The 25905-nt window shown below is 40.0% G+C and overlaps 1 protein-coding gene across 7 annotated transcripts in view; it reads left to right on the forward strand.

The window, feature by feature from the left end:
- Positions 1-25905, forward strand: part of ANK3 (ankyrin 3) — a 506950-nt gene that overhangs the window by 406666 nt on the left and 74379 nt on the right. For 4 of the 7 annotated variants that reach the window (XM_069980293.1, XM_069980295.1, XM_069980294.1 and 1 more), the window contains 3 exons: positions 2835-2907; positions 3154-3216; positions 21265-21388. In XM_069980293.1, the coding sequence (XP_069836394.1) occupies positions 2835-2907; positions 3154-3216; positions 21265-21388 (260 nt within the window). The remainder of the gene's footprint in view (positions 1-2834; positions 2908-3153; positions 3217-21264; positions 21389-25905) is intronic. The other 3 variants (XM_069980296.1, XM_069980297.1, XM_069980298.1) reach the window with 1 other exon arrangement.

The raw sequence follows: 25905 nt of genomic DNA on the forward strand, positions 1-25905 counted from the left end.
TGGCTTCTCCCCACCCTGCCAGACTCGACTGATAGATGTCTTCTTATACACAAGTAGAGAGAGAACTATCAATCGAGCCCGACATGGCTAAAACTTCCTTACTGATGGGAGTGGGTGGTTCCTATAAATAGAGCTATGACCAGATTCATCACTATGCACAGCAAGACAAGTTTTACCATGTACCACAATGATGCAGAAGGAAACACAAGCTTTACAGATGTAGGATATGGGAGGTTATAACGATTGAAGAAATCTGTATTAAGTAATCTGGGTAATGGATGGGACACTGTAAATCTGAACCTGTACATCTCTAAACCTTCTGATGTGACGGATGAAATGCCATATCACTGTTAGAAGGGATATGTATGAAATGTATAATATGTAGTATTTATAATACATTGTAGGACTACATTCTCATTGCATATAACTCCGGCTGTTCTGTGACCTGGCTGGGTGACAGAACGGCTGGTGTTACTGAAGATCATCCCAGTCGGCACTGCAGTATCAGACAGGTGATCTTAATTTCTGGTGAAATCGGATGTGTGCACCCGCATCCTAATTCACTGCTGCATACAATGGAGAGCACGGCCGGAGCATGTCATTGAATAGCGGCCGCAGAAAACTGACATGTCAGATTTTTGTGCAGCTGGATGGAATCCCAGCCGGAGCGTATACTATACATTCATTCCAATACGATGTATGTTTAGCATAAATCACAGTCGTTGCTGGAAATTGCTGTGATTCATGCTAAACATGCGTTGTGTGAACATAGACCTTTGTGTAGCTACTACAAGGCATAGCGACTGGCACTACGGGTGGACGGGTAAGTAGTAAATGCGGTCCTGGAGGTAATTTGGATGGCAGGAAAGATTGTGAACTAGGGGTGCACCTCACCAAGCACATATGCAAATAGTTCACAAGCGAAGATATGAGGAGGGCACTCACCGTTTTGGTTTACGTAAACTTTATTTTCTTTCCATCAGAACAGATAAAAGTCCAATACTCGTATATGGTTACATTGGACAGCTTCCCACACCAACACCCTCTAGCTGATTGCTACAGCTGTTTTGCGCTTCCGCACTTCTACAGGCACTGCGGTGCCTGTAGAGTGGCAGAAGCACGAAACAGCTGTAGCAATCAATGTAACCATATACGAGTATTGGACTTTTATCTGTTCTGATGGAAAGAAAATAAAGTTTACGTCAACCAAAACGGTGAGTGCCCTCCTCATATCTTGTGAACTATAGACCTATGTGTGTAACTTTATTTGATATTTAAAGGGAAATTCTGATCCCATAATTACAGTGCAGTTACAGATTCAGGTATTCAGGGTCCTGGGTGTGTATTTAAAAGCAGAAAAGCTGTGGAATTTTATTTGGTAATTGACACACATAATTTACACACAATCACACTTTTATGTACATACAAATATGCTTTTATATCAATTGGCACAGATCTATACACATAGGGGGACATGTATGAAAAGGTGTAAATGCCTTTTTTGGGCGCAGATGGGGCAAATCCACGTAAAAATATTTGCAAACGGTATTTTTGCGAATATTTTTTTCACATCTGCGCCACCTTCACCAGTGGGGCGGAGAGGGGGTGTTACGGGGGTGTGCGGCTGCACGCAGAGGGGGCGCGGCCTCAGAGTGCGCTGTATTTATAATTTTTTCTGTGAAAAAATTATACTGAAACCTACGCCAGCTCTGAGCTGGCGTAGGTTTCAAAATTTTCGCTTGGACAGGCTCCGTGCGATCGGGATTTATGTAGAGGCAATGCACCTCTACATAAATCCCCTGAGCTGCGGGGACATTTGTAAGCCCGGCGTAAAAAACGCTGGACTTCATAAATGTCCCCCATATTGTATATCTACACACACAGGCATGCTTTTACACATCTACACATGCAGGCAGTCTACCAATGTACTGTGTATTACACATATCTTGTACCTGCTTCACATTATGTGCCTCTTGCAGGTGCTTTGTGGAGTTTACATATGACTCCAGGTGCTGGGACATCCTTATTCCCACTATAAGCAGGGCTCCACAATAAATGTGTGTCCACATGTTCTCATTCTACATAAATGTGTTGCAAAATGCAACCTTTTTTAGGCTGCATTCACACGTCCATAATTGTGCCTGCAATTGAGGACAGAACATAAGACCAATGTTTTTCAATGGCCTTGTTCACATGTCTGTATGGATCACTATCTCAATGTAGTGCCCATGTAATGCTCTGTGACGCACGGAGCACTATTGATGCACATTCGTAGTGCGGTCCGTGGGTCCACGTTAGGGTAGCGCACTGCAGTTGTGTGAATGTAGCCTAAGGGCTGTATTAGACAGCCTAATGTCTCCTGATCTGATCTGATAGATCGTCGCTCGCTTACTGAGCCTATTACATGGCTCGATAATCGTTTGGCAAGGGCTGCACTGACACCAATGTCTCTATTAAACGGAGCGGTAATCGGCTGAATCGAATATGCTTTCAATGACTCAATACTACGTACTAGTGATCTGTGGGCACCACAGCAATCTTCCATTTATTTCCTAACCTTTGTTTCGGGGATAAATACTGATTGCTGGGAAACCTATAGGGCTGTATGCAATATTGGAGTTATTGTGATAATGCAGCTCTTGTACACCATGTGTTAGAGGTTTTACACGTGGGGTTTGGAGCGCACATGTTATAAGCATCATAAATCTTCTCTGTTCTTCTCTTCACATCATATCATCTTGCTTCCTTTTTTTCCAGCTATGTTGTCATGTTTGGCTTTATACATCCTAAACCTAACATAGGAAGTGATCATTTCAATTTTTTTTATCCAACAGATGGTGACAGAAAAGCATAAAATGAATGTTCCGGAAACAATGAACGAGGTCCTGGACATGTCAGATGATGAAGGTATGGGAACCACATATATCCTTCCTTTTATCTATGTCATCACCAGGGCTGCAGGATGAAGAGCTGCAGCTTTTTGGTTTATTTTGTCTCCATAAACAAATATAGAGTATAATTCCTTTAGATTCACATTAAGTATTAAATCAATTATATCCTAACTCTGTCTATATGTGAATAGCTGTGTTGCAGAGTTTTGTGCACCTTGTATCTATCTCCCATTCACTTCTCCTGTTTACTTGAATTACACAGTCCGTAAAGCCAATATACCTGAGATTCTGAGTGATGCAGAGTATTTATCAGAAGGGGATGAAGGTACAATGCTTTATTCATCCACAGTGGATTCAACTAACATTTACAAGTAATTTGAGGCTCTCACAACAATGAGATTAAGGGATAACAACAGGCTTTATCCTGGAACAATCATGAACAAATAGACCAGTGTTCCCATAATAAATAGGAGTTTTTATAGAACTTTCTGAGTATCGTGAACTTATTCTCCAGTTTTGTGTAGAACAGAAATTCTGATCTTACTGACATTAGCAATTATAATGGAGTCCATATTAGTGTTGTGATCCCTAAAACTCTAAACATAGAAACCCCATGATGAAGTAATTTTTGTTTTCCGTGGGGTAAGTGTATGGGTCTGTATATATATATATATTGGATTAGATTAGATATAAATGAACTATATCCACAAATACAGACAGCACTATGAACCTTTTAATTTAAATAGCCCTGTTCAATGTGTGTAACGGGACTGTGATCCATGCCGCACAAAAAAAGGGAACTGGTCCTAGTACAGAGCCACAATTGCGGCACCAATCACTATTTTCTATTGAATAGGTCCGTGCTGTGTGGTCACCCTACAGATGGACTTCCATAGGCTGTCTGTAACTACGGGTCTGCGGCTATGGAACGTATAAATAAGGCCTAATAGTGAAGCCTAGTTCCCCTAATAATAATAATAATAGAGTTGTTTGCTTCTTACCACAGATTATTAAAAGCTGAGAAAACACAAGGAATAACTGATCCAACCTATCTGTATTAGCTCAGCTAAACTGGTTACGATGTACCAGAATAGATCTTTGATCTCCAGGAGACATGATTTAAGTGGTTTGATTTCAAGTAAATACACAATGGCTCCATCTCAATGAACAGTCAACCACATGGTTTCCAGGGATCCCTTTTGTTTAGCTAATAATAGACAACCCCCTTCCCCTAGTTTGAGCCTATACAGTATATCTACTTCTGTACATTCCATATTGTGCTTGCTTGCTGCCGCTCTTATTTCAATACTTTCTAGATATACTAATAGGACAAGGCCACCAACTCAACCAATGCTAAAAAGTTTTTTAATACTCTAAACTTTGGCATATTTTCAAATAAAGTTTCCAACACAAATTGTCACAACCATATTTATCAGACCCATGTGCAGACAATATGGCAGGGTTAACTGAAGAAACTATATCAGTCATCTCATATGCCTGGGAGATTTTCTTGCATTTTCTTATAAATGATCTAATAATCCAGGCAATTATGTTAGTATTGTAATATATAATGGGAACAGGAGCAATAAATCCTAAAATCCTCTAAATCTTGCATGTTGTGTTCATAGCGGATAGTGGAATGCTTACTAGCCACACTATCATTACCTAAAGCCCTTATACTTAGGTGTGTTGTGTGAGCTCCAAGTTACAGACGTGATTCTTTAACTATCAGTCCAGATGTGTGATTTATTCCCAATCTAATGCTTTAACCGCACAAAGCTTCAGCCAATGCGTCCTCAATAGGGGATGTTTATATGGTGTGTCTGTAATGGGTGATGTTTATATGATGTTTCCCCGATGGGTGATGTTCATATGGTGTGTCCCCAATGGGTCATGTTTATATGGTGTTTCCCCGATGGGTGATGTTCATATGGTGTATCCCCAATGGGTCATGTTTATATGGTGTGTCCCCAGTCAGTGATGTTTATATGGTGTGCCCCCAGTCGGTGATGTTAATATGGTGTGCCCCCAGTCGGTGATGTTAATATGGTGTGTCCCCAGTCGGTGATGTTTTTGTATGGTGTGCCCCCAGTCGGTCATGTTTATATGTAAATGTAACTTTTTTTTTTTGTAGACATGTTCTGCCAAACCTTGGCATGGTTTTATTACAGGAAATAGTGCTGAGAATTTATAGACGCTAAGGAGGAGAGGAGCTGTCTGAGCTCTTAAGACAAATCCTTTCCTGTTTAGATACAGCTCCTTTGTTTAGATACATCATTCATGTTTGACTTGATTTAAGCCATTTGGAGCTTCTGTTCTGATTCATTCTACTAGGCATATAAGCCTGTAATCCAGGAGAAGGCCGGTAATGCAATGGCAGTCACTTTGACAATACACCAGCTGCAGTACTGATCCTCAAACAATTCCTACTTGAAGTGCTGTATAAGAAGGATCTGCCAGGAGAAAATATTTTTCTTTTATTGTAAAATTTTTTTGCTGGTGTCTTTTAAGCTGTAGATTTACATAATGGCCCAGTATAAAAGGAACAATGTCTGAACCAGGTGTTGAAAACAGTCTATGGCTCTCTTGGCACCAGTTATGCCTGTAATCAATAACATAACTGGCACCAAGAGGCCAATAGATGGATTCCTCCACAGTACGGCCGGTACTGGCACCTGTTATTGGAGAACATGTCGCTCCTTTTACAGATCCTCCTTAAAGGGATATTATGACTTCATTTGACTTACCCCCTAGACTAAGGGGTGAACACTAGGCAACCTTGAAACTCCCAAAAGGTATCCGACTCATTTTTTTTAATGGATTAGCGGGTCAACAGATAGGCTGCAGATTCATTTATTTTCTATGAGCTACTACAGGTACAGCACTCTACAGGTACTGCTACCTTAAGAAGCTCCTTTATTAAATGAATGGAGTGGTGCCAGATTGCCACTAAATTCAAGGCAAACAAGTCAAATACCTGTTCGGGAGATCTTGGTGGTACCCAGTGCTCTAGTCTAAGTTTGAACCAACTACTAGCTTACACTTCTTCAAAATATTCCAGAACTATGGTGCACAGAGCTGCAAGACATGTGTCTTTGCAGAGTTGGACACAAAAGTGTTTAAAAAAGAATCTAAAACTCATAATAAAAGTGATGAAAGTTAGGTAGGAGAGTTTTTTGGTGGAAATGTCACTGTTATTCTGGCACATTTGAAATGGGGTTATCCAAAATTAGAAAAACGTAGTTGTGTCCTAAGCCTTGTATCGACAACAGTCAGTCCAGGACACGCCATATGGAGCACTGTGAAACATTTTTAATCCCTTTCACAGATTAAAATTGTTTGCTGCTGCACATGATTGGTGTCCTGGACTGACTTTATGGCAACTCTCATTTCTAGACAAAAAAACATCAAGAATTATGTTGCAGATACTGAGAAAATGAATATTGATCCATGAGCGCAGCCAGCGGGTACAGGAGTCAAGGTGGCTGAGTGGTCAGCACTGCTGTCCTGGTGCTTTATACTTAAATCCAATCCAAGCCAAGTATTCTAATAGTTTGCAAGTTCCTCTTGTGCTGGTTAATGCAGGAAACATCCCTCATATATATAGGAAAGCTATTTTTTATTAGTAGCAAATGTTTTTTGTCCAGATTAAATAGAGGAAGAACTTTTTAAATCACTTATAAATAATTATTATTTATGGAATCATTTACAAAAAAATTGCAGCTTTCTCACAGAAACAGCACCACCCTTGTTTCCAGTTTGGGTGTGGTTTTGCTGTTGTTTTTGCCTTTTCAGACAAACAAACAAAAACTTTAGAGTTTGTTCACACGCAGCAGATTTATTGTGTATTTTCTGCAACTGATGGAGCGCTGGAGTAAAAAATCATTACAGGCAAAGGGATGGGGGGAAAATAAAAAACAAGTTTTAGTCACCTGTCCCGTTGCCCGCGCAGAGCCGTCCTCCTAGACCCCGCCAGCTGTCTTTTGAGTTCCCCCTGTCACAATCCGTCTGAAAGATGCCCTGCTCAGCCAGTCAGTGACTGGGGCGGGGCATCACTGGAGTCACTGATTGGCTGAGTGGGCTAAATCCCAGCCATTAGTGACGTGGAACCCAGTTCATGATATATCCGGAACCAGGGAAAAAATAACAGCCGTCGGGGTCCGGGACCTCCATGATGTAGCACAGCGCAGGCTCGGAGACTGGTAAGCATATTTGCTTTTTCACTTTCCCCTATTCCCTGCCCATAGTGATTTTTTTTACTTCCCCTGTGGACTTCTCCTTTAAGGGCATAGATTTGGGGGTTCAGAATCACTGTAGATTGATCTGTTGCAGATTTTCAGTGGCATAACCATAATGGGTACAGATATTACAGTTGCACTTGGGTCCTTCTGGATGAGGTATCCCAGAGGCCTAATATAAGAAGATGCTACTTTTAAAGACACATGATACTTAGGGAACCATTACAACTACAACTTCTTACAACTTCTGCATCAGGGACCAGCAGCTACAAGTGATACCACTGTGAATAAGAGCTCTTATTATCAATAATATCTTGCTGCCATAGCTGTGCAGAGTATAAGTACCGGGGGCTGGATTTATATGCTACAATTTCGAGAAGTTGTGACCTCATATTGGGATTTTTCTTAGAATGTGAATAATTATATGTTAACATTGGTTGGAGGCCATTCACCTCTATACATAGCTATAAAACAACTTGTGTACCATGGCAGGGCCTAACAGATTTGCAATGAAACTTCCTCTTACATTTACTCACTGCTGTCATCACTAGATTCAATCACATCGCTTAAATCAGATGAAATAATCATAGAATGGAGACATTGCCTAACATGCGAGTCATATTGGGGAAATTATCTGTGCATTCATCTATAGCAGCTATCGAAGGTCACACACAGTCACTAGGTGTCGACAGCTATTCTTCTTCATTCCCCCAGGTTTAGGCTATGTTCCCACAACAGGGTTTTGCGGCCATCATTTGATAATGACTAAAAAAGAGCAAACCTGCCAAAAGTTCTTATAATGACGGCCACCGGAAAGACGGCAACAAATTCCATTGTGGGAACATAGCCTTACTGTGAATAAAGGGGAATAAGCCAATGCCAGACCTCTCTGACTGTGGCTTATCTATCATGGGCAGAGAGGTTCGTGCATGTTGAAATTCAACATGCCTGGCCATTGTTTCCTATGATTTAGCTTGAAGGGGTATCGGGACATATATATCATAAATGGATCTGATCTTGGCTAACCTTGTAATAATGTGTACAGGCACCTTAAAGTGCATATATAAAATGATGATTATTATTATTATTATTATTTTTTTTTTTTTTTTTTTTTTTTTTTTACTAATCAGAGCCAGATACTGAAACATGTTTATTTTTCTTTTATTTTCTATTTTCTGACTGTAATTTTTTTTTTATTTCTTTTCAGTTGATTATTATGTGGGCAGCCATCTTGTCTGAGCTGATTTTAGCATGCAGTATTTAGAGATTTGCTGTACAGCAAGCCCCATAGACATAGGCACAAAACACTGGAGTGGACCCTATTTACTTCTATGGGAAGCTATTCTAGACATGTTCTGTGACCTCTGCTGGGGCGCCATTGCTCAGGGATGAGGAAGGCTGAGCACTGACCATTACTTATTGTGAATAGTCTATGTCTGTCTTATCTATATACTGATGTCCCCTTTCATTGTATTACCATTTGTGATCATAAAGAGACAGTGCTGGAAAGTGATCTTTACAGAACAGAAAACCTCTGCTTAATATTAATCTCAGTGGCCATAATAAAAACTGCAAGTTTTCAGGATCATTTTACAATGTAAAACGGAAACAGTAGAAAAAAATATCACTGAAGGGTCTTAAAAATATAGTTAACAGGATTTTACCAATAGCCATTTTCCAATGACACATTCCCTTTAAGGCTAACTTGTCCATCCCTTGCACCTGATCAGTCTCCTCCTATGTCCTCCCTCAGCTCACCACCCCCTCAGGTGACCTTATTCATGTGGAAGTGTGTATGGTGCAGGGATGAATAGCAGGCCAATTTAGTGCAATTAACTCCTATGGCACTGCTTTAGGCTCCTTTGTTCTCCTCCCATCCCCTATCTCAAGTGCTCTGAGAAGAGTCCTAGATAGTACTACGGAAGTAATGCACATGTGGGATAGAGGAAGAAAAGCACAGTGTGCAAGCAGGAAACACTGCTGGGAACAGAGCTAGGGGATCCATATAGCTCCAGGGAAAGATTCCTGATACTATTATCCATATTCAGTCTCCATTTATACTGCATTTATCCTACACTACTGATACAGTCACTTTAGAGGCAGGTTCTTAAAACCAATAAATCTGCCACTCTGTAATAATACTTTTGCCAACTCTTTTTCAGATGTCGTTGCCATCTAAATCATGATACGAAGACAGCTTTTCTATGATTTCAATCCACCCCTATTCTTGTCTTGTGTTGGGATGTCAGCAGTACAGAGGCCACTGAGGTCAAATTAGACTATTGTGAATGTCGATGACAGTCCAGTATCTTTTTGGACAGGGACTGCTTTAGAGAGCCTTTCTCTCTCCCTGGAGGACCCAGAATTATATGGACAGACTATCTACTTCAATGGGCACTGTGTCATATTTATTTTAGCCTGAGGTGGCACTGCAGGGAAAGTGAACACTTTCCCAGAGATCATAGTTGATCGATTGTGGTCCCAGCGATAGACCTCCCTATGATCGTCTTGTTTTTTGTTGGACTTACTAACATTTGGCAATATTGACTTCTCTTTTGCTTAGTAGAAAGATTACCCAATCATATAGGTTGCTATTTCGGCTCTTACCAGGAAAATTTCAAGACTCAATTGTTTGACATTGTTTTCATTGAAGGGTAAAGTAATGAGAATCTGCGAGGAAGACAGCAAAAAAAAAAAAAATAATAATACATGGAGAAAACGGGAAAAACAAGTTTGGGGTATTTTAAAGGATCATTATATTCAGTCCTTAAGCTGCGTACTCAACCAAATATTACGAGAAAATTCTTTTAGGATTACTGATGATGTACTAAGGGCTTATGCACAAGGCAGAGACATGTGCATGGGGCTAGTATGGCAGTGTATTAGGGCCTTACAACTCCCTACAGAGAAGTGTGGCCTCCGTATGCCGCCCTAAGTCTAGCGGAGAGTATCTCCCATGTATGGAATTTGTTGTAGCATGTCACAATTTTATTTGTTGATTTCATACAGAACAAAAAAAACACAAAAAATGTTAAAGTGGTTTTTCAGTGTTGCCAAGAACAACTTATAATACTGGGGCTGTAGAGAAGATAATGAAAAAATATATATACTTTCCTATCTTCTGCCCCTTCACGGCTCTCGTTGCAATATCTTTCAGTCTCTGGCTATGTTCACATGACTTTTTTTCTTTCTGTTTTTGATTTTTTTAACATGACGTCCATCATTTTGAGTTCAAAATTGCGTCAGTCATTTCGCTGTTTGGATGCCCCTCATTTCAATGACGGCTGTTGGCAAATTATTCTAGTTCAGGTGGACTAATTGGCCTTTGGGTGTGTTTTTTATTGAAAAGTCCCTTGAATTTAAAGACGGTGAAAAAAGACAAAACTGTGTGTGAACAACTAAAAAATAACATCCGTTGTTTGCAAAAGACGTCCAAAAATAATTGTCATGATCATTATTTTGATGCACAAGCAACATTCGTTATTTAATACACTCTGTGCATTCCATTGACTTTAATGCTTTCCATTGAGATCAATTAAAATGCTTTAATAACAAACGTCATTTTAAAGAGGAAAAGCGGAGGCCTTTTTTCTTCTTCTTTTTATTTTTACTTAGTGTGAACATAGCCTCTTGCTGCTTTCTTTCTGCCTGCTTCTGAGACAAGAGGTTTTATCTGAACCTGCCAACTCCGCAAATGACTGGCCAAGATGGGACACTGCTGTGGCCAGTGATTGGTTGAGTAGGCAAGTCTTGCTCCAACCACTCTTCTCAAAAGAGGCACAAAGCAGAGCACCATAAGATTGAAGGGTGCCATAGCAGGAGCTGCAGGCGATTTGGGGTAGGTAAGTATTGATGGGTTGTTTTTTTGTACAGCCCTGGCATTATATGAAGTTCTTGGGGACACTGGAATAACCCTTTAAAGTGCACAGCATGTTCGTTCATTTAGCATGGATTCCACATGTAATGGTTATGAATTAGTCTACATACACATCCGCTAGCACATCCAGGGCAGAAATCAGAATGTGTCATTGGCTTTAGGACCTATGCACTGACATGCAATAAGCTTTAGTGCTCATTAAGTGTGGCATGCAGGGTATATGGATAACACAATGCCATACTGTTTCTGTATACTGTTTTATAAGTTCAATAGGACAATGTGTTCACAGATATTATCAGAAATGCTACAGAATAGCAACATTTTTTTTCTGTCAGATTCTTATGTAATCTAACAAACTACCTCTATGTGGGTTTATATGAAATCAGAAGCATATAGAGGTTTAGTAAAGGGACCATGTATCTCTATGGCAGCATGATACATGTGTACTTGAGCTCTAACTCTGTATTAGGTAGATGGGTTTTAGAGGACAGAACAATATATTATCAGCTCTGGATCTGTGTGGTGTTACAATGGTTAAATATCTTTTCCAAAAATAACATTCAAAACATTCATGCATAGATCTGTACAATGTAAGCCCTGCTGTGGTTTTGTAACCAACATTCCCTATTGACTTTAATGGGGAGAGCTGTATATGCATTCTTTACATGCACTAACACACGTTATTCGCCAAGAAACAATAGGAACGCTCCATGTATGGTTTTTACATATGAGATCATAAAGCGGCTTGAAATAAAAATAGTTCTAATAGCATTTCCAGGAAGCATTTCTATATAAAGACAACCCATCTCCGACAGGCAGAAAAAGTCCGACCATGACTCCAAAGACCTCACGCTGTCGAATATTTCATTAATTATAATTCACCTTTAGGTACTATAGGTCATCATTCACACATGGCTTTATTCCTTGATATCACTGAAAAATGCACAAAGAGATTCTACTGGAGATAAAATATGATGGCTTTTTAATCTCCGAGCCTTGTTTCTGAGGGGCTGCTCCCTTTCTAACCCATAGAGAACACATGAACGTTCGGTGTTTCCTGCATGAGGAAATCAGGGAGACAACTGACAGCCGAATGAGCATGCAGCCGACAGCCATTGGAAATGTATGGCCTTGAGAGGTTGTCCAGGGAAAACTAAGGATAGGGAAAAGTAAGAGATTTCGGGGGTCTATGCTCCGTACCCCCTGCCAAACTCCATAACGGGCCCCCGGCTTCTTTGTTATGAATAGAGCTGCGGGTACGGCATGTGACCTGGTGCTCTATTCATTCCTCTGGAGCCGCTGGAAAGAGCCTAGTAAGACAGAAACTGCTTACTCTGCTTTTTTCGGCAGCTCTATTTATTCTTATGAAGCCGCTGGAAAGAGCCTAGTAAGCCAGAAAGTGCTACTCGGCTCTTTCCAGGGGCTCAATAGGAATGAATAGAGACGTGGGTCACTTGTCATACCTGTAGCTTTATTTAAAAAAAGGAGCCAGGGCCAGATAAGAAGATTGGCGGGGGGTGCAGAGGTCGTCCCCCTTGCCCCCCCTTAACAATCTCTTACTTGTCCCCTATCCTGTACGATAGGGGACAACATCTTTAAGCGCAACTTGAGCATGCCGGATCCGTCTGAACTTAAGCTTGGTCATTTGATTACAGGTGGCTGAAGAAGTTGGATGCAGCCCTAGAGAATCCTGGAAAACATAGATACAAGGATTTATGACTTAATTTATAAATAATTCAGAACATTTCATAATCCAAAGATTGAGATAACATATTAGGGATTAGATATATTTCACATTATTTGTAAATGTATAAAGAGAAAGGAGATGCAGTTTTATTAGAGAGCATACACTGCTTTGTGCATAACATTATAACATTATATAGCATACACTGCTTTGTGTATAACATTATAACATTATATAGCATATACTGCATTGTGCATAACATTATAACATTATATAGCATACACTGCATTGTGCATAACATTATATAGCATACACTGCTTTGTGTATAACATTATAACATTATATAGCATACACTGCATTGTGTATAACATTATGACATTATTTGTGTATAACATTATAACATTATATAGCATACACTGCATTGTGCATAACATTATATAGCATACACTGCTTTGTGTATAACATTATAACATTATATAGCATACACTGCATTGTGTATAACATTATGACATTATTTGTGTATAACATTATAACATTATATAGCATACACTGCATTGTGTATAACATTATAACATTATATAGCATACACTGCATTGTGCATAACATTATATAGCATACACTGCTTTGTGTATAACATTATAACATTATATAGCATACACTGCATTGTGTATAACATTATGACATTATTTGTGTATAACATTATAACATTATATAGCATGCACTGCTTTGTGTATAACATTATATAGCATACACTGCTTTGTGTATAACATTATATCATTATATAGCATGCACTGCTTTGTGTATAACATTATATAGCATACACTGCATTGTGTATAACATTATGACATTATTTGTGTATAACATTATAACATTATATAGCATGCACTGCTTTGTGTATAACATTATATAGCATACACTGCTTTGTGTATAACATTATATCATTATATAGCATGCACTGCTTTGTGTATAACATTATATAGCATACACTGCATTGTGTATAACATTATGACATTATTTGTGTATAACATTATAACATTATATAGCATGCACTGCTTTTTGCATAACATTATATAGCATACACTGCTTTGTGTATAACATTATATAGCATACACTGCTTTGTGTATAACATTATATCGCATACACTGCATTGTGTATAACATTATGACATTATTTGTGTATAACATTATAACATTATATAGCATACACTGCTTTTTGTATAACATTATATAGCATACACTGCTTTGTGTATAACATTATATAGCATACACTGCATTGTGTATAACATTATAACATTATATAGCATACACTGCATTGTGTATAACATTATAACATTATATAGCATACACTGCTTTTTGTATAACATTATATAGCATACACTGCTTTGTGTATAACATTATATAGCATACACTGCATTGTGTATAACATTATAACATTATATAGCATACACTGCATTGTGTATAACATTATAACATTATATAGCATACACTGCTTTGTGCATAACATTATTTGTGTATAACATTATAACATTATATAGCATGCACTGCTTTGTGTATAACATTATATAGCATACACTGCTTTGTGTATAACATTATATAGCATACACTGCTTTGTGTATAACATTATAACATTATATAGCATACACTGCATTGTGTATAACATTATGACATTATTTGTGTATAACATTATAACATTATATAGCATACACTGCTTTTTGTATAACATTATATAGCATACACTGCTTTGTGTATAACATTATATAGCATACACTGCTTTGTGTATAACATTATAACATTATATAGCATACACTGCTTTGTGTTACGTCTGATAACATCATATAGCATGCGGCATACAACATTACCAGCACTGTAAGCTTCCTGTGCTACTGCGTTACAGATGTCCCAGGCTGGTGACTACATCTGCAGAAAAGGGACTGTACCTTTAAGGCTCAGATTACCAGAAAAAAAAAATCCACACCCCCTGGCAGATACCTATTTACATACAAATACTTGAGGGCTGATTATTACACCATTCACTGCTTGCAGAGTTTTGTCAAAGAAGTTTTGTAACCCAATCAGGAGCAGCTTTCAATGGATGTGTGCAGGGCGATCACTGGGCTGCACTTCGGATGACTGCTATCTTACTTTGTTATGGGGGGGGGGAGTTGTTTGTGTGTCTCTCTATAGTGTAACTCGAAATTTAAAGGGACTTTGGTCTTTGCGGATTATTTCTGCTGGAGCTGCAGAGCAGCACTGAAATGTCTGGAACATGTTGCTTGTCACATGGAGAAGTTAACATGACCCTGTGGAATTAGTTTCTTTCCTGCGCTGTTTTGGATTAAACTTAATTCACCGCTTAAGGACTACAAGGAATTTCTTGCGGGGGAAAAAAAGGCAAACATTTTGTAGCTCGGCTCAGATGGCTCTTCTCATATCAAGTAAGATCTCTATACTCTGCTTGTACGTATGCATTAAGCTCCTTGTGGCTATAAAACGCAAAAAAGGAGCTCTCCTCTGGCTCTTAAAATAAAATGGGAGAGGCGGAAAGATGATCTATTCTTTATAAGTAGACTTGTGTATGTGCCGGGTATTTTTAGATGGTTTCTGGCCAGTTAAACTGAGTCCATTTGCGGCTTCCTGAATGGAAACTCTTTGGCTTTGAATTATCCCTGTAAAGCAGAATGGAAAGATGGAGATTGCTTTAATTACAAGTCTCTGTATAAGGGTAATAGCCGGTTGTAGAGTAAAGGCGGAGAGAGCCTAGTGCCCTGAACTTTGCTTTACCTGCTCTGCAATGGAAAAAACAATTAGCAGTGAAAGTCCAGATAAAGGTTCTAGTCCTGTGTCAGTGCAGGAATGTGCTGCCCGTAACCTGAGGTGCTACTCTGCCTGGGTAACCCTTTGTCGTCCGCCGGGTTTCACCATGAGAATATTCATGGGATAATTGTTCGGTTAATTTTAGTGCAGTAATCTGTGGTTATAGGACACGCATGACATATATGATAGCATGTGGCTCTGAAATTAAGTGTGGCATGTAAGAGGAGATAAGTTGTATAGGAATCTTACAATGAATGGATGACCTGGGGGGCTGGGAACAACCTGTATCCTTATATTTTGCTTATGGCTCCTGCAGGACAGTGGCGGTGAAAGCAGCTCTGTAATTCCATATCAGATCCCTCTGTCGTTTATAGTATATCGGCTGAGGAGATTCTCTAATACCATCTTAGAAGTAGATCCAAGGTGGAGTTTTGGAGTTTTTTTTTTTGTTTGCAAGTTTTGAGGATTCTAAATCATAGTTATGATAAATACATCCCATTGATTTCATTGGGAAACACAAGCCACTGTTCACATGTATATTTTTCTGTATTATATTTAAAAAAAAAAAAGTCACTCATTCTGTGTGTATGTATTGGGCTTTTTTCATAGGCTTTGAAAAAGGGGACAAAATAAGTAAAATAAAAAAATTGTATAAAATGTAAACCACCCCATGTATTTAGATGATGCAGAGAAACACACATCACAATAGAAGTGTATTTCTTCTGCTTCTTTTTTTTTTTTTACGACCTGTGAACGTAGCCTGAGGCTAGTCTTGACAAGGTGTCGTGATGTCAGAAGTGTGTCGTATGCTATTTTAGTGACCCCTCCAGGTTGATTGGTCAAGAGTTATCATGTGGTCATGGCCTTGACACATGACAGAAGGAGTTGCAGTCATAACCACGTGATGTCTTCCACAAAGCTTTGTTACAGATCAAATCATTAATAAAAGTTATGCATCTGTGTCAGCAGAACAAGATCAGGACAGGAGTGTAACCAGGGAGTCTTCCATTCACTGACAGCAAGCCGCTAAAAAATAAAACATAGGAGGACGTTGCATAACTTGCCTATTTTTTTTTTTGTATACAATGAGTGAGCTGTATTGGTATAATAACTCCCGTAAGCTCATGCATGTGAGCGCTGAGCTGACTGATATGGAGACTGTCAGGAGGTAGGAAGGAACAAGTCTCCAAGATCTGCTTCAGATCAGTTCTATGTTGGATAATCCTGATGTTTACATGATAGTGCCATAGTGGAAGCTGTAACTTCTCATTGTTTAGAAAGTGATCCCATCCCAGATTCTGCTGACCAGGATGCATTGTGCTTATGATAAGGCCCATGTTAGATAGCACACTCTGGTTTGTCTGAACCAGTACTCTCGGCATTTGATTACCGATGGCTAAAGAAGTTGGATGCAGCCCTAGGGAGTGCTGGAAAATATGGATACAGCCTATGGCCTATGGCTGTATCCATGTGCTCCAGGCTTCCTTAGGGCTGCATCCAACTTCTTCAGCCGTTGGTAATCAAATGCAGAGTGTTAAGGTTTGCTCATGTCTAAATATTACTGTTTCTTTATAACAGATATTTCCAATAATACATGTGCAGAACTGTATGTAATTCTCCAATGTTATACATATGAGTAGTATTGCGTACAACAATAAATTATAGACCAGCCACAGGTATGAGAACACTGCCATAGGCTGTGTAATAATGACGTCCATCTTTTATAATGACGTAGGCGTATGTCCGTCATAAGACTCATATACAAGATCTACAACCACATGCCTAGGGTCCTTTCTAGGTCCGTAGGGTTCATCCAGCCCCTGATTATATGATTGGAAAATCAGTGACCTTGTCAGAGGTGAGGAGCCCCCTTTATTTGTGGTTAAACAGCCACAATCATTAGATAGCCAAGCATTCACTCCAGGGTGACAGAGGACACCCATGCAGGGCTTATTCTACAGGAACACAAGGCCATCAAAAAGGCATATAGCAGATGGTAAGGAGTAAATCTTTCCCGTTCTATTATAACTGATGACATAACGGACACCATCTTCCCCTGATGTTGTGAAATAATATGTGCGGTCAGCAGGTTCATGAGAGTCAAGGTTGATTTGGCCATTTTAACTGGCTACATTGCTTATTGCTCATATAATGCATCAGTAAGCAGTTTTTCCGGGTGTGGAGTGGCCGTATCCACATACAAAGGTACTGGTGTATTATATGACCAATAGGCCCTGGAATGTATGCTTGGCTGGAGATGCATTTAGGACGTGACTGGTTCCCTTTAAGGGGATTCTTATGAGACTATAGATCGTGCAAGGATTTGGGATTTATACAGATGCTGTAAGCAAGTAAAGGAAGTTTAGCAGCCTGTCTGCAAAGTGCACATACCCTGAGCTACTCAAATACACTGCGTTCTGTTTGCAAAGCAAAGTAAACATTTATATACTATTATAAAATGGCACTAAACCCAAATGATACTAGACTGGAAAGACAACTGTGGTTAACCATTAGATGGGCAGGAATAAAGGAATTACTATTGGCTGGTGGTAGTCTATAAATCCATATATACTCACTAGTTTACCCCTGAATTGACTGACACAGGGGCTGGACTACACCTAGACTGAATCTAGACTACATGACTGGTCACAACCAGAGATGAGTGAACCTCAAGCACACTATGGTTCGTCCATACCAAAACTCTCAACACTTGATTAACGATAGTAATCTGTAATAGTTTGCTGCAGCCTAGGGAGACACCCTATGGATACAGCCTATGACCTATGGCTGTATCCATGTTTTCCAGGCTTCCTTAGGGCAGCATCCAACTTCCTCAGTAATCAAATGCAGAGTGTTCAGGTTTGCTCATCTGTAAATATTAATGTTTCCTTATAACAGATATTTCCAATAATAAAAGTGAAGAACTGTATGTAATTCTCCACTGTTATACATATCAGTAGTGTAGAGTACACCGGTAAACTATAGGCCAGCCACAGATTGGAGAACACTGCCATAGGCTAGGTTCACACTGTGTAAAAATGACATCCATCTTTTATAATAACCCATGTCCGCCATTGCGCAAATAACGTCCATTGTTCTTTAAATAACTGTGGTTTAGAGATGAGCGAACCTCAAGCATGCTCGAGTCCATCCGAACCCGAACTTTCGGCATTTGATTAGCGGTGGCTGCTGAACATGGATAAAGCCCTAAGGCTATGTGGAAATCATGGATATAGTCATTGGCTGTATCCATGTTTTCCAGACAACCTTGGAGCTTTATCCAGGTTCAGCAGCCCCAGCTAATCAAATGCCGATCGTTCGGGTTCGGATGGATTCGAACCCGAACCCGGTTCGCTCATCTCTACTGAGGTTATTTGCCCAATGGCAGTCATTGTTATGAAAGATGGTCGTTTTACACAGTGTGAACCTAGCCATAGGGTTATGTATGATAGTTAGGAGTAATTTGAATCCTGCTGGGGAGTGCAGGGCAATAACAAATGACAGAAATTCTAACATGTCATTGACATTAACATTCACATACACCGGATCCGCAGCGGATCTCACGCTGTGAATTTGCAACAAAATCCGCTGCTGATCCCTCGCCCGTTTGTTTCTATAAAGGATGCATACTCACAGCGGGATTGACATCCCGCTGCGAGTGTGTAAGTGACAGCTCTGTTAACCCCCTGCCGGCTTGAGCATACACTACTGGCTCCAGGCTCCAGCTTGCTTCGGGGGTTCCCCGGTGCACATCCGGCTTAGCCAATCAGTGGCTGCGGCAGGGTAGCGCATTGATTGGCTGAGCGGGTCGTGCAGATGCCGGGAGCCCACGAAGCAAGCTGGAGCGTGGAGCAGGTAATGTATTCTCCGGCTGGGGGGGGTTAACGGGGCTGTCACAGACTCGCAGCGGGATGCATCCTCATAGAAACAAACAGGCAAGGGATCCGCAGCGGATTTCGCTGCGCATTTGAATTTGTGATAGTGAATTACTATTTGCAGTTACCTGGTTTACTACATTAGCTAGGGTGCACTTACACTGTGCAGTTTTGGGGCAGTTTGAAGCCAGGTGTGGATCATAATAGATTAGAAATCATTCCATTGACTTCAATGCATTGCATCAAAGTCAACTACATCGTGGCAATAACAGACGTCTTTTTAAATAGACAAAGCGGACACCTTTTCTCTTTTTTTGACATTGTGGGAACATAGCTATAAAGTAGATGTTAGTTAATTTCTGATACCATTGTTTCCATGGGTGCTTCATTTTAAGGGGAACCTGTCATCACTTTCATGCTGCCTGAACCACAAATAATTGGGGTGGCCCCTGGCACCTAACACCCACGCTGCCGGCCTTGATTGATACAGTAGATATTTCTCTGTTTAATGCTGCGTTTACACGGAGCAATAATTCGCCGGATCGTACGATTAACGATTTCGAAGTAACAATTTTTTTTTTTATAACGATCAGCGTTTAGACGGATATATCATACGGAAAAATCGCTTAAGCCTTTCTTGCACATAGGTTAAATCGGTGAACGACTGTTTACACGGAACAATCTGCGAATTTATTGCGAACGACCAAAGATGATTTGAGAACATGTTCTAAGATCAAAATGAACGATTTCTCGCTCGTCGCTTGATCGTTCGCTGCGTTTACACGTACGATTATCGTTCGAATTAGATCGTTATCGTGCAAATTTGCACGATAATCGTTCCATGTAAACGCAGCATAAGAGAGATCTATCAATTAAGGTTGGTGGGGCAAGGTGAACCATGTGGCTCAGGAAAGTGATGATCTACCAAAAATCTAATTTTTTGTGTCTTCATATGTGTAAACATGAGAATACAAAATGCATCCTGAATATTTAATATCAAATGTTTCCACGTGTGGTGAGACAGATATTTGTATATATTTGTAATTCATATTGCTCCATTGACCCCCCCCCCTTCCTTTTATTAATAACACCGGAGAATACAAATATTTGAAGAACCAAATGAGGAATATGGAAAATGCTGTCAGGATATTGTTGAATGATACAACCGATGTATATATATATATATATATATATATATATATATATATATATATATACTGTATATATATATATATATATATATATATATATCAAATATATATCAAATATGTTGTTGCTATATAAACCACATGAAATAAATAAGCAAACTCATCATTGTTCTGGGTTTTCTGACATAACACCGTAACATATATTATAGATAAGGGTAGTTATTTAATAAGGATCAGCTACCGAAACCAATGATGGACAATTCTGGTACAGTCTCAATATGCTATCAGATAGATACGACCACAACCAGAAAATTCAGCATATGTTTATTTAGTATTGCACAGGGTAGAACCCATAACAAAAACCTAGAAGAAATTGGTGACACATAGTACTTAGTACATAGTATGAAAATCTGAGACATGTCCTAAAGCCTTACGTGTATAATACCAGTGTATTTGTTATATGTAATTTATGTATAACTGAGCTATCTCTGCCATAATAACGCCTGCTTCTGAGCATGTATCCTCCTAACAATGGAAATAACATCCAGTGACATACTTATCTATGTGTTTTTCTGGTGCTGGCGTGTATTATTGAGATTACTGTATGGAAAATATCCCAGGGCTGTCATGTCATTGATTAGAAGCCGGAGTGCTCACAATGATGATTTACTAACCCACCATCATCATCAGGACTTGTATGAGGTGCTGCTGGTAGTTACAGTCAGTCTTCTCTCTTAGGTGAAGATGCAATGACAGGTGACACTGACAAATACCTCGGACCCCAAGATCTAAAAGAGCTGGGGGATGATTCTTTACCCCAAGAGGGATACATGGGCTTCAGCCTAGGAGCCAGATCAGCCAGGTAAGTCGCAGCATGGTGGCACTGTGTTTCATATTACACCATTGACTTACATTTCTCCATCTCTTTTCAGCTTTGAGCTTCTGCTTCATAATCATGGAAAGTCACAAAACCTGTTTTAGTTGCTGGGAATCTGATATGTGTGCATACTGCACTGGGGGTATTGAAGAGTATAGTCAAAGTAAACCAAACCCTGTCAGGTGTATAGCCTTACCTCTGGATTGTCTTAGCTGGAGTCTGTGGAATACAGTATGTGGAACAATGTAGCAGCAGCCAAATAATGAAATAGGAAAAGTCTCTTTTTTATGATATCGTTGCACCAATGTGTAAGATAGAATAGTAGCATAGTGTGGTTAGGGGTGGGGGGCGTTCTGTTGGAAATCTGCCTATCTGGTCTTGTTGTGATGTCCAGGCACAATCCTGGTGTCGGCTATAACCATGTTCATTCAATGTGGTTCGGTTAGCAGAATCCTAAAAAGCAGTTTGAAAGACCACTGCACCACTGACCTGGCCCCAGAACACGTCCTATAATAAAGTTCTGCCTTCCATAAGACTTTGGGGTGTAGCCGTCCTTCAAACAGCTTTATAGGGTTTTTCTGCCTTGGCCACAATAGATCTATGTATGTGAAATCATGCTCCATATATCTAAAGCAAATGATCCATTATCAGTGATTTTTCATGTATCATTGTATGGTTATATGGATTTAAAAGGGTTGTCCCACAAAATCAAGTTATGCCCTTTACTGGAGTGGGGGTCCACCTGTGCATTGCATAGGAGCCTCCAGAGATAGAAGAGTACAAAGCTGGGCTCTCCCATGGAGAATGAATGGAGTGGCGGTCACCCTTGCACACTGCCGCACCATTCAGAAGGCAAAATAGGGTACCCCTTCTCGAGATTGAGGAGGCCCCCCAAAATCCCCTGAGGATAGGGCATAACATGATTTCATGAGATAGTCTTTTCAATGTTAACATTAAAACCTATATCAAAGTATGTTGTGAGTAGGCTTGGGACCCCCCAGTCCTCCTGCTTGGGTCAGTGACATCACCACAATGGAAGATCAGCAGGACATAAGGAGGAACCCCATTCTAAGAGTGCCCCTGATGCCTGGCTGTATAGGGCACAAGGCAATATGGCTGCAGATAGGTGGAGTGCAGTTTGTCTATGATATTACGACCAATCGTAAGCAAATCTAGAGAGACTGCCCACTGTGTATCAGCTGTAACTACACACTACATCCTATAGGTGCTTTTTTGCAGCATTTCCATAGGTGTAACCAAAAGATTCTGGGCACCAAGAAAAAATCTATAACAGGCCCTGAAGGAACCATGACCGTGCTGCGCCCATTGCCTCGGCTCTCTCTATAACAGCGCCTCTCTAGTGTACAGGCTTTCTTTAACAGTGCAGCTCAGCCCTATTCACTGCATATCCAGACACGCAATTTGAACTAAGGGGGCGCTTTTTGGGGAAGAAAATCATCTTTATTTTTAAACTCTCACATCCCCCTGAACATATTTAAAGGGAAGAAATTTCTATAGAAAGATTTCAGCCTTGGATGCCATGTTCCAGGTAATAACCAACAATAACTGGTCTTGGCTTTCACACACTCTTAGGTTTTCGATACTCCCATATTTCTTGTTAAGATGTACTCTCTAAGTAGTAAATCACATTATATTGTCACTTAGCTTTATTTTAGTGTGTTGCTTTATAAGCATACACTATACTGAGAGATTGTCCAACTATAACTCAGATCAGGATTGTAGAGAAGCCATACTGCCATCAATTTATCAGGATATTACACTTACATGTGGAATTCAGGCCTGTTAAAGCTCTGCTGTCGTAGATATAGCGCTCTGTATCCTCTGGAGCTCTGTGAGGGCCAAGGACATAGCCATACATTCTCTGTGAAGCTTATTCAAAGCCCATAACAAAACGGGGCTCTGTGCTGGTGGAGGAGATTACCGCCCGTGTTCTAGATTACAGCGGTGGGTTTGCTCATGGGCCAATGTTTAAGCCAATAAAGCCGTCTTTTACAGTGAAAGCTGTACAGATATTTCTCTTGACTACACAGCATCCCATACAGATACAGTAGTACGTAATGCAGTCTATAAGTCTTTCAACCTCTGTACCCCCCCCCCCGATTTCTATATTGGGCCCGACTTCTGTGTAATGAATAGAGCCGCGAGTACAGCTTGTGACCCTTGACCCTATTCATTCCTATGCAGCCAACGGAAAGAGCTGAGTACAGCGCTCTTCCGGCGTACTCAGATCTTTCCGTCGCACCATAAGAATAAATAGAGCCGCGGGTCACAAACCGTACCCACGGCTCTATTCATGATACAGAAGCCAGGGGCGGTCGTACCACCTGAGATCTACTTAAAAAAAAATTCCTGGAATACCCCTTTAATAATGGACATTGTTTAGCATTTTGGGAACATAGTCTTAGACTTGGTCTATCTACTCCACATCTTCTGGATCTTTTGCATCCTCCTAGCTCCCCCAGGTGCCTCAGTCCTACACTACTATAAGTGCCCATAACATATAAAATATATAATATAACGCACTGTTACTTACAGTATTATTAACATGTAACTTTTCTCCTCAGCAAAAGCCCTTTCACAGTTGTCACCTATAGGCACCAGCCTTATGTGCCTCTAGATGCCCCTGGAGGTTACAAACCATACATATCAAGATGCACATTATTTTATATCCAGTGTCTTATATTGTTACCTAGAGAAAGCTTTCATTCATCAAAATTTTATTCTAATTTGAAATTCTTTTTTACATATCAAGTCACACGTTATACACAATATATCTGTTTATAAAAGTCTGTACATAGCTGACAAAATGTTCTTTTATTGATATTTGTGTATAACTTGTACTGAAACTTCAAGTATCCGACTGCTTATTCATTTATACTTTTTACATTTGCTGCGTCTGATTTTTTTTATTTTACTTTTTTTTCCTTCTTCAAAATAAATTTCTTTAAACTAGTCCTAAGATCAGGTAAGAAGGCATGTGATCCATCATTTTAGACTGTTGCTTTAACTTTTGCTCACTGTCATTCATATTAGTCATTATTGTGCTGTAGCAATTCTTTTCTTTAGTTCTGTGTTTGAAAAGTTGTGGTTTTTATGTTCTTTACATTTTCCTCATTGCTTCAAGAAAGTTCTTTTCATGCATCACAATTAGTTCAAAGCAGCTTTTCCTGTTCATTAACATTTTTAAAACCCATACTAATATAAAGACTTGGGTAGAGGCCATTTTATAGGTGCAATTTTGGGAGCTAATTCTGTATTTGGGTTATTGCAGTTAGTCATGTTATTAAGGACCAGTGATACTGTCATACTTTTAGGGTTTGGACTTAAAGGGGTTATCCAGCGCTACAAAAACATGGCCACTTTCCCCCTACTGTTGTCTCCAGTTTGGGTGGAGTTTTGAAACTCAGTTCCATTGAAGTAAATAGAGCTTAAAGAGGATATACCACCAGGAACATCCTCTTTACCTGAACCCACAGATCGCACGGCGCCAGACCGGGGAAGCCGGTTCCCATGCACGGCGCTGTTCTATGCACCGGAACCGGACGGTGCTCAAGCACTGGAGGTAGGCCGGCCCGTCCCCAGTGGGAGGGAATTCCCTCTGCTGTATGACGCGGCGGCGGCGGCCCGTTCGATCCGTGGGTTCAGGTTAAAGAGTATGTACCTGGTGGTACATCCTCTTCAATTGCAAACCACACCTGAACTGGAGACAACAGTAGGGGGAAAAGTGGCCATGTTTTTGTAGCGCTGAATAACCCCCTTTAAGCTTCCCCAACATGCCTACATTTCAGTAAAGTCTTTTGGACCTTTTTTGAACCCTTAAACAGCCATTGTACAGTTGAAAAAGAAGCCCAAAGGGACCATATTTTTACTGTTGAGTTCTAATGGGCATTGGGTGGGGGAACATGGCTAAGCCTGCTATCTTCCACCGTTTCCTGACGCATGGTAATGTAGTAAGAAATGGGAAGAAGATGATATCCAGGAGCTCCATGATGCGAAGATTGTTTATTATGTTCCCCCCACCCCCTGCTGACCCTGTAATTATGAATTGAGGTGGACTTCTCCTTTAAGACTATGAGTGAGATATATTAAACTGGTGTAAAGTAGAATTGTCTTAGCTACCCCTAGCAACCAATCAGATTCCACTTTTCATTTTGCAAAGTGAGGAATAAAAGGAGGAATCTGATTGGTTGCTAGGGGCAACTAGGACAATTCTACTTTACACCAGTTTGATAAATCTCCCCCTATGTTCCTACGATGGGATCAAAACAGAAAAAGACAGCCGTCTCGTAATATTGATGCCCCCCCCCCCCACACACACACACACACACGTTCCCTTAATAAGAAAAAAGCCTAAAACTAAACTGGTATGATGGCCAAAAATATGTCCCAAATAAAAACAGACATTTTTTTAGCTCCATGCCAAACATGACTAAAAAAACAGCTAAAAAAAAAAACTGTTGAAAATAAATAAATAAAAAAAT

This window comes from Dendropsophus ebraccatus, chromosome 8 (genome assembly GCF_027789765.1).
Source record: "Dendropsophus ebraccatus isolate aDenEbr1 chromosome 8, aDenEbr1.pat, whole genome shotgun sequence".
In the NCBI taxonomy this organism is placed as follows: Eukaryota; Metazoa; Chordata; class Amphibia; order Anura; family Hylidae; genus Dendropsophus; species Dendropsophus ebraccatus.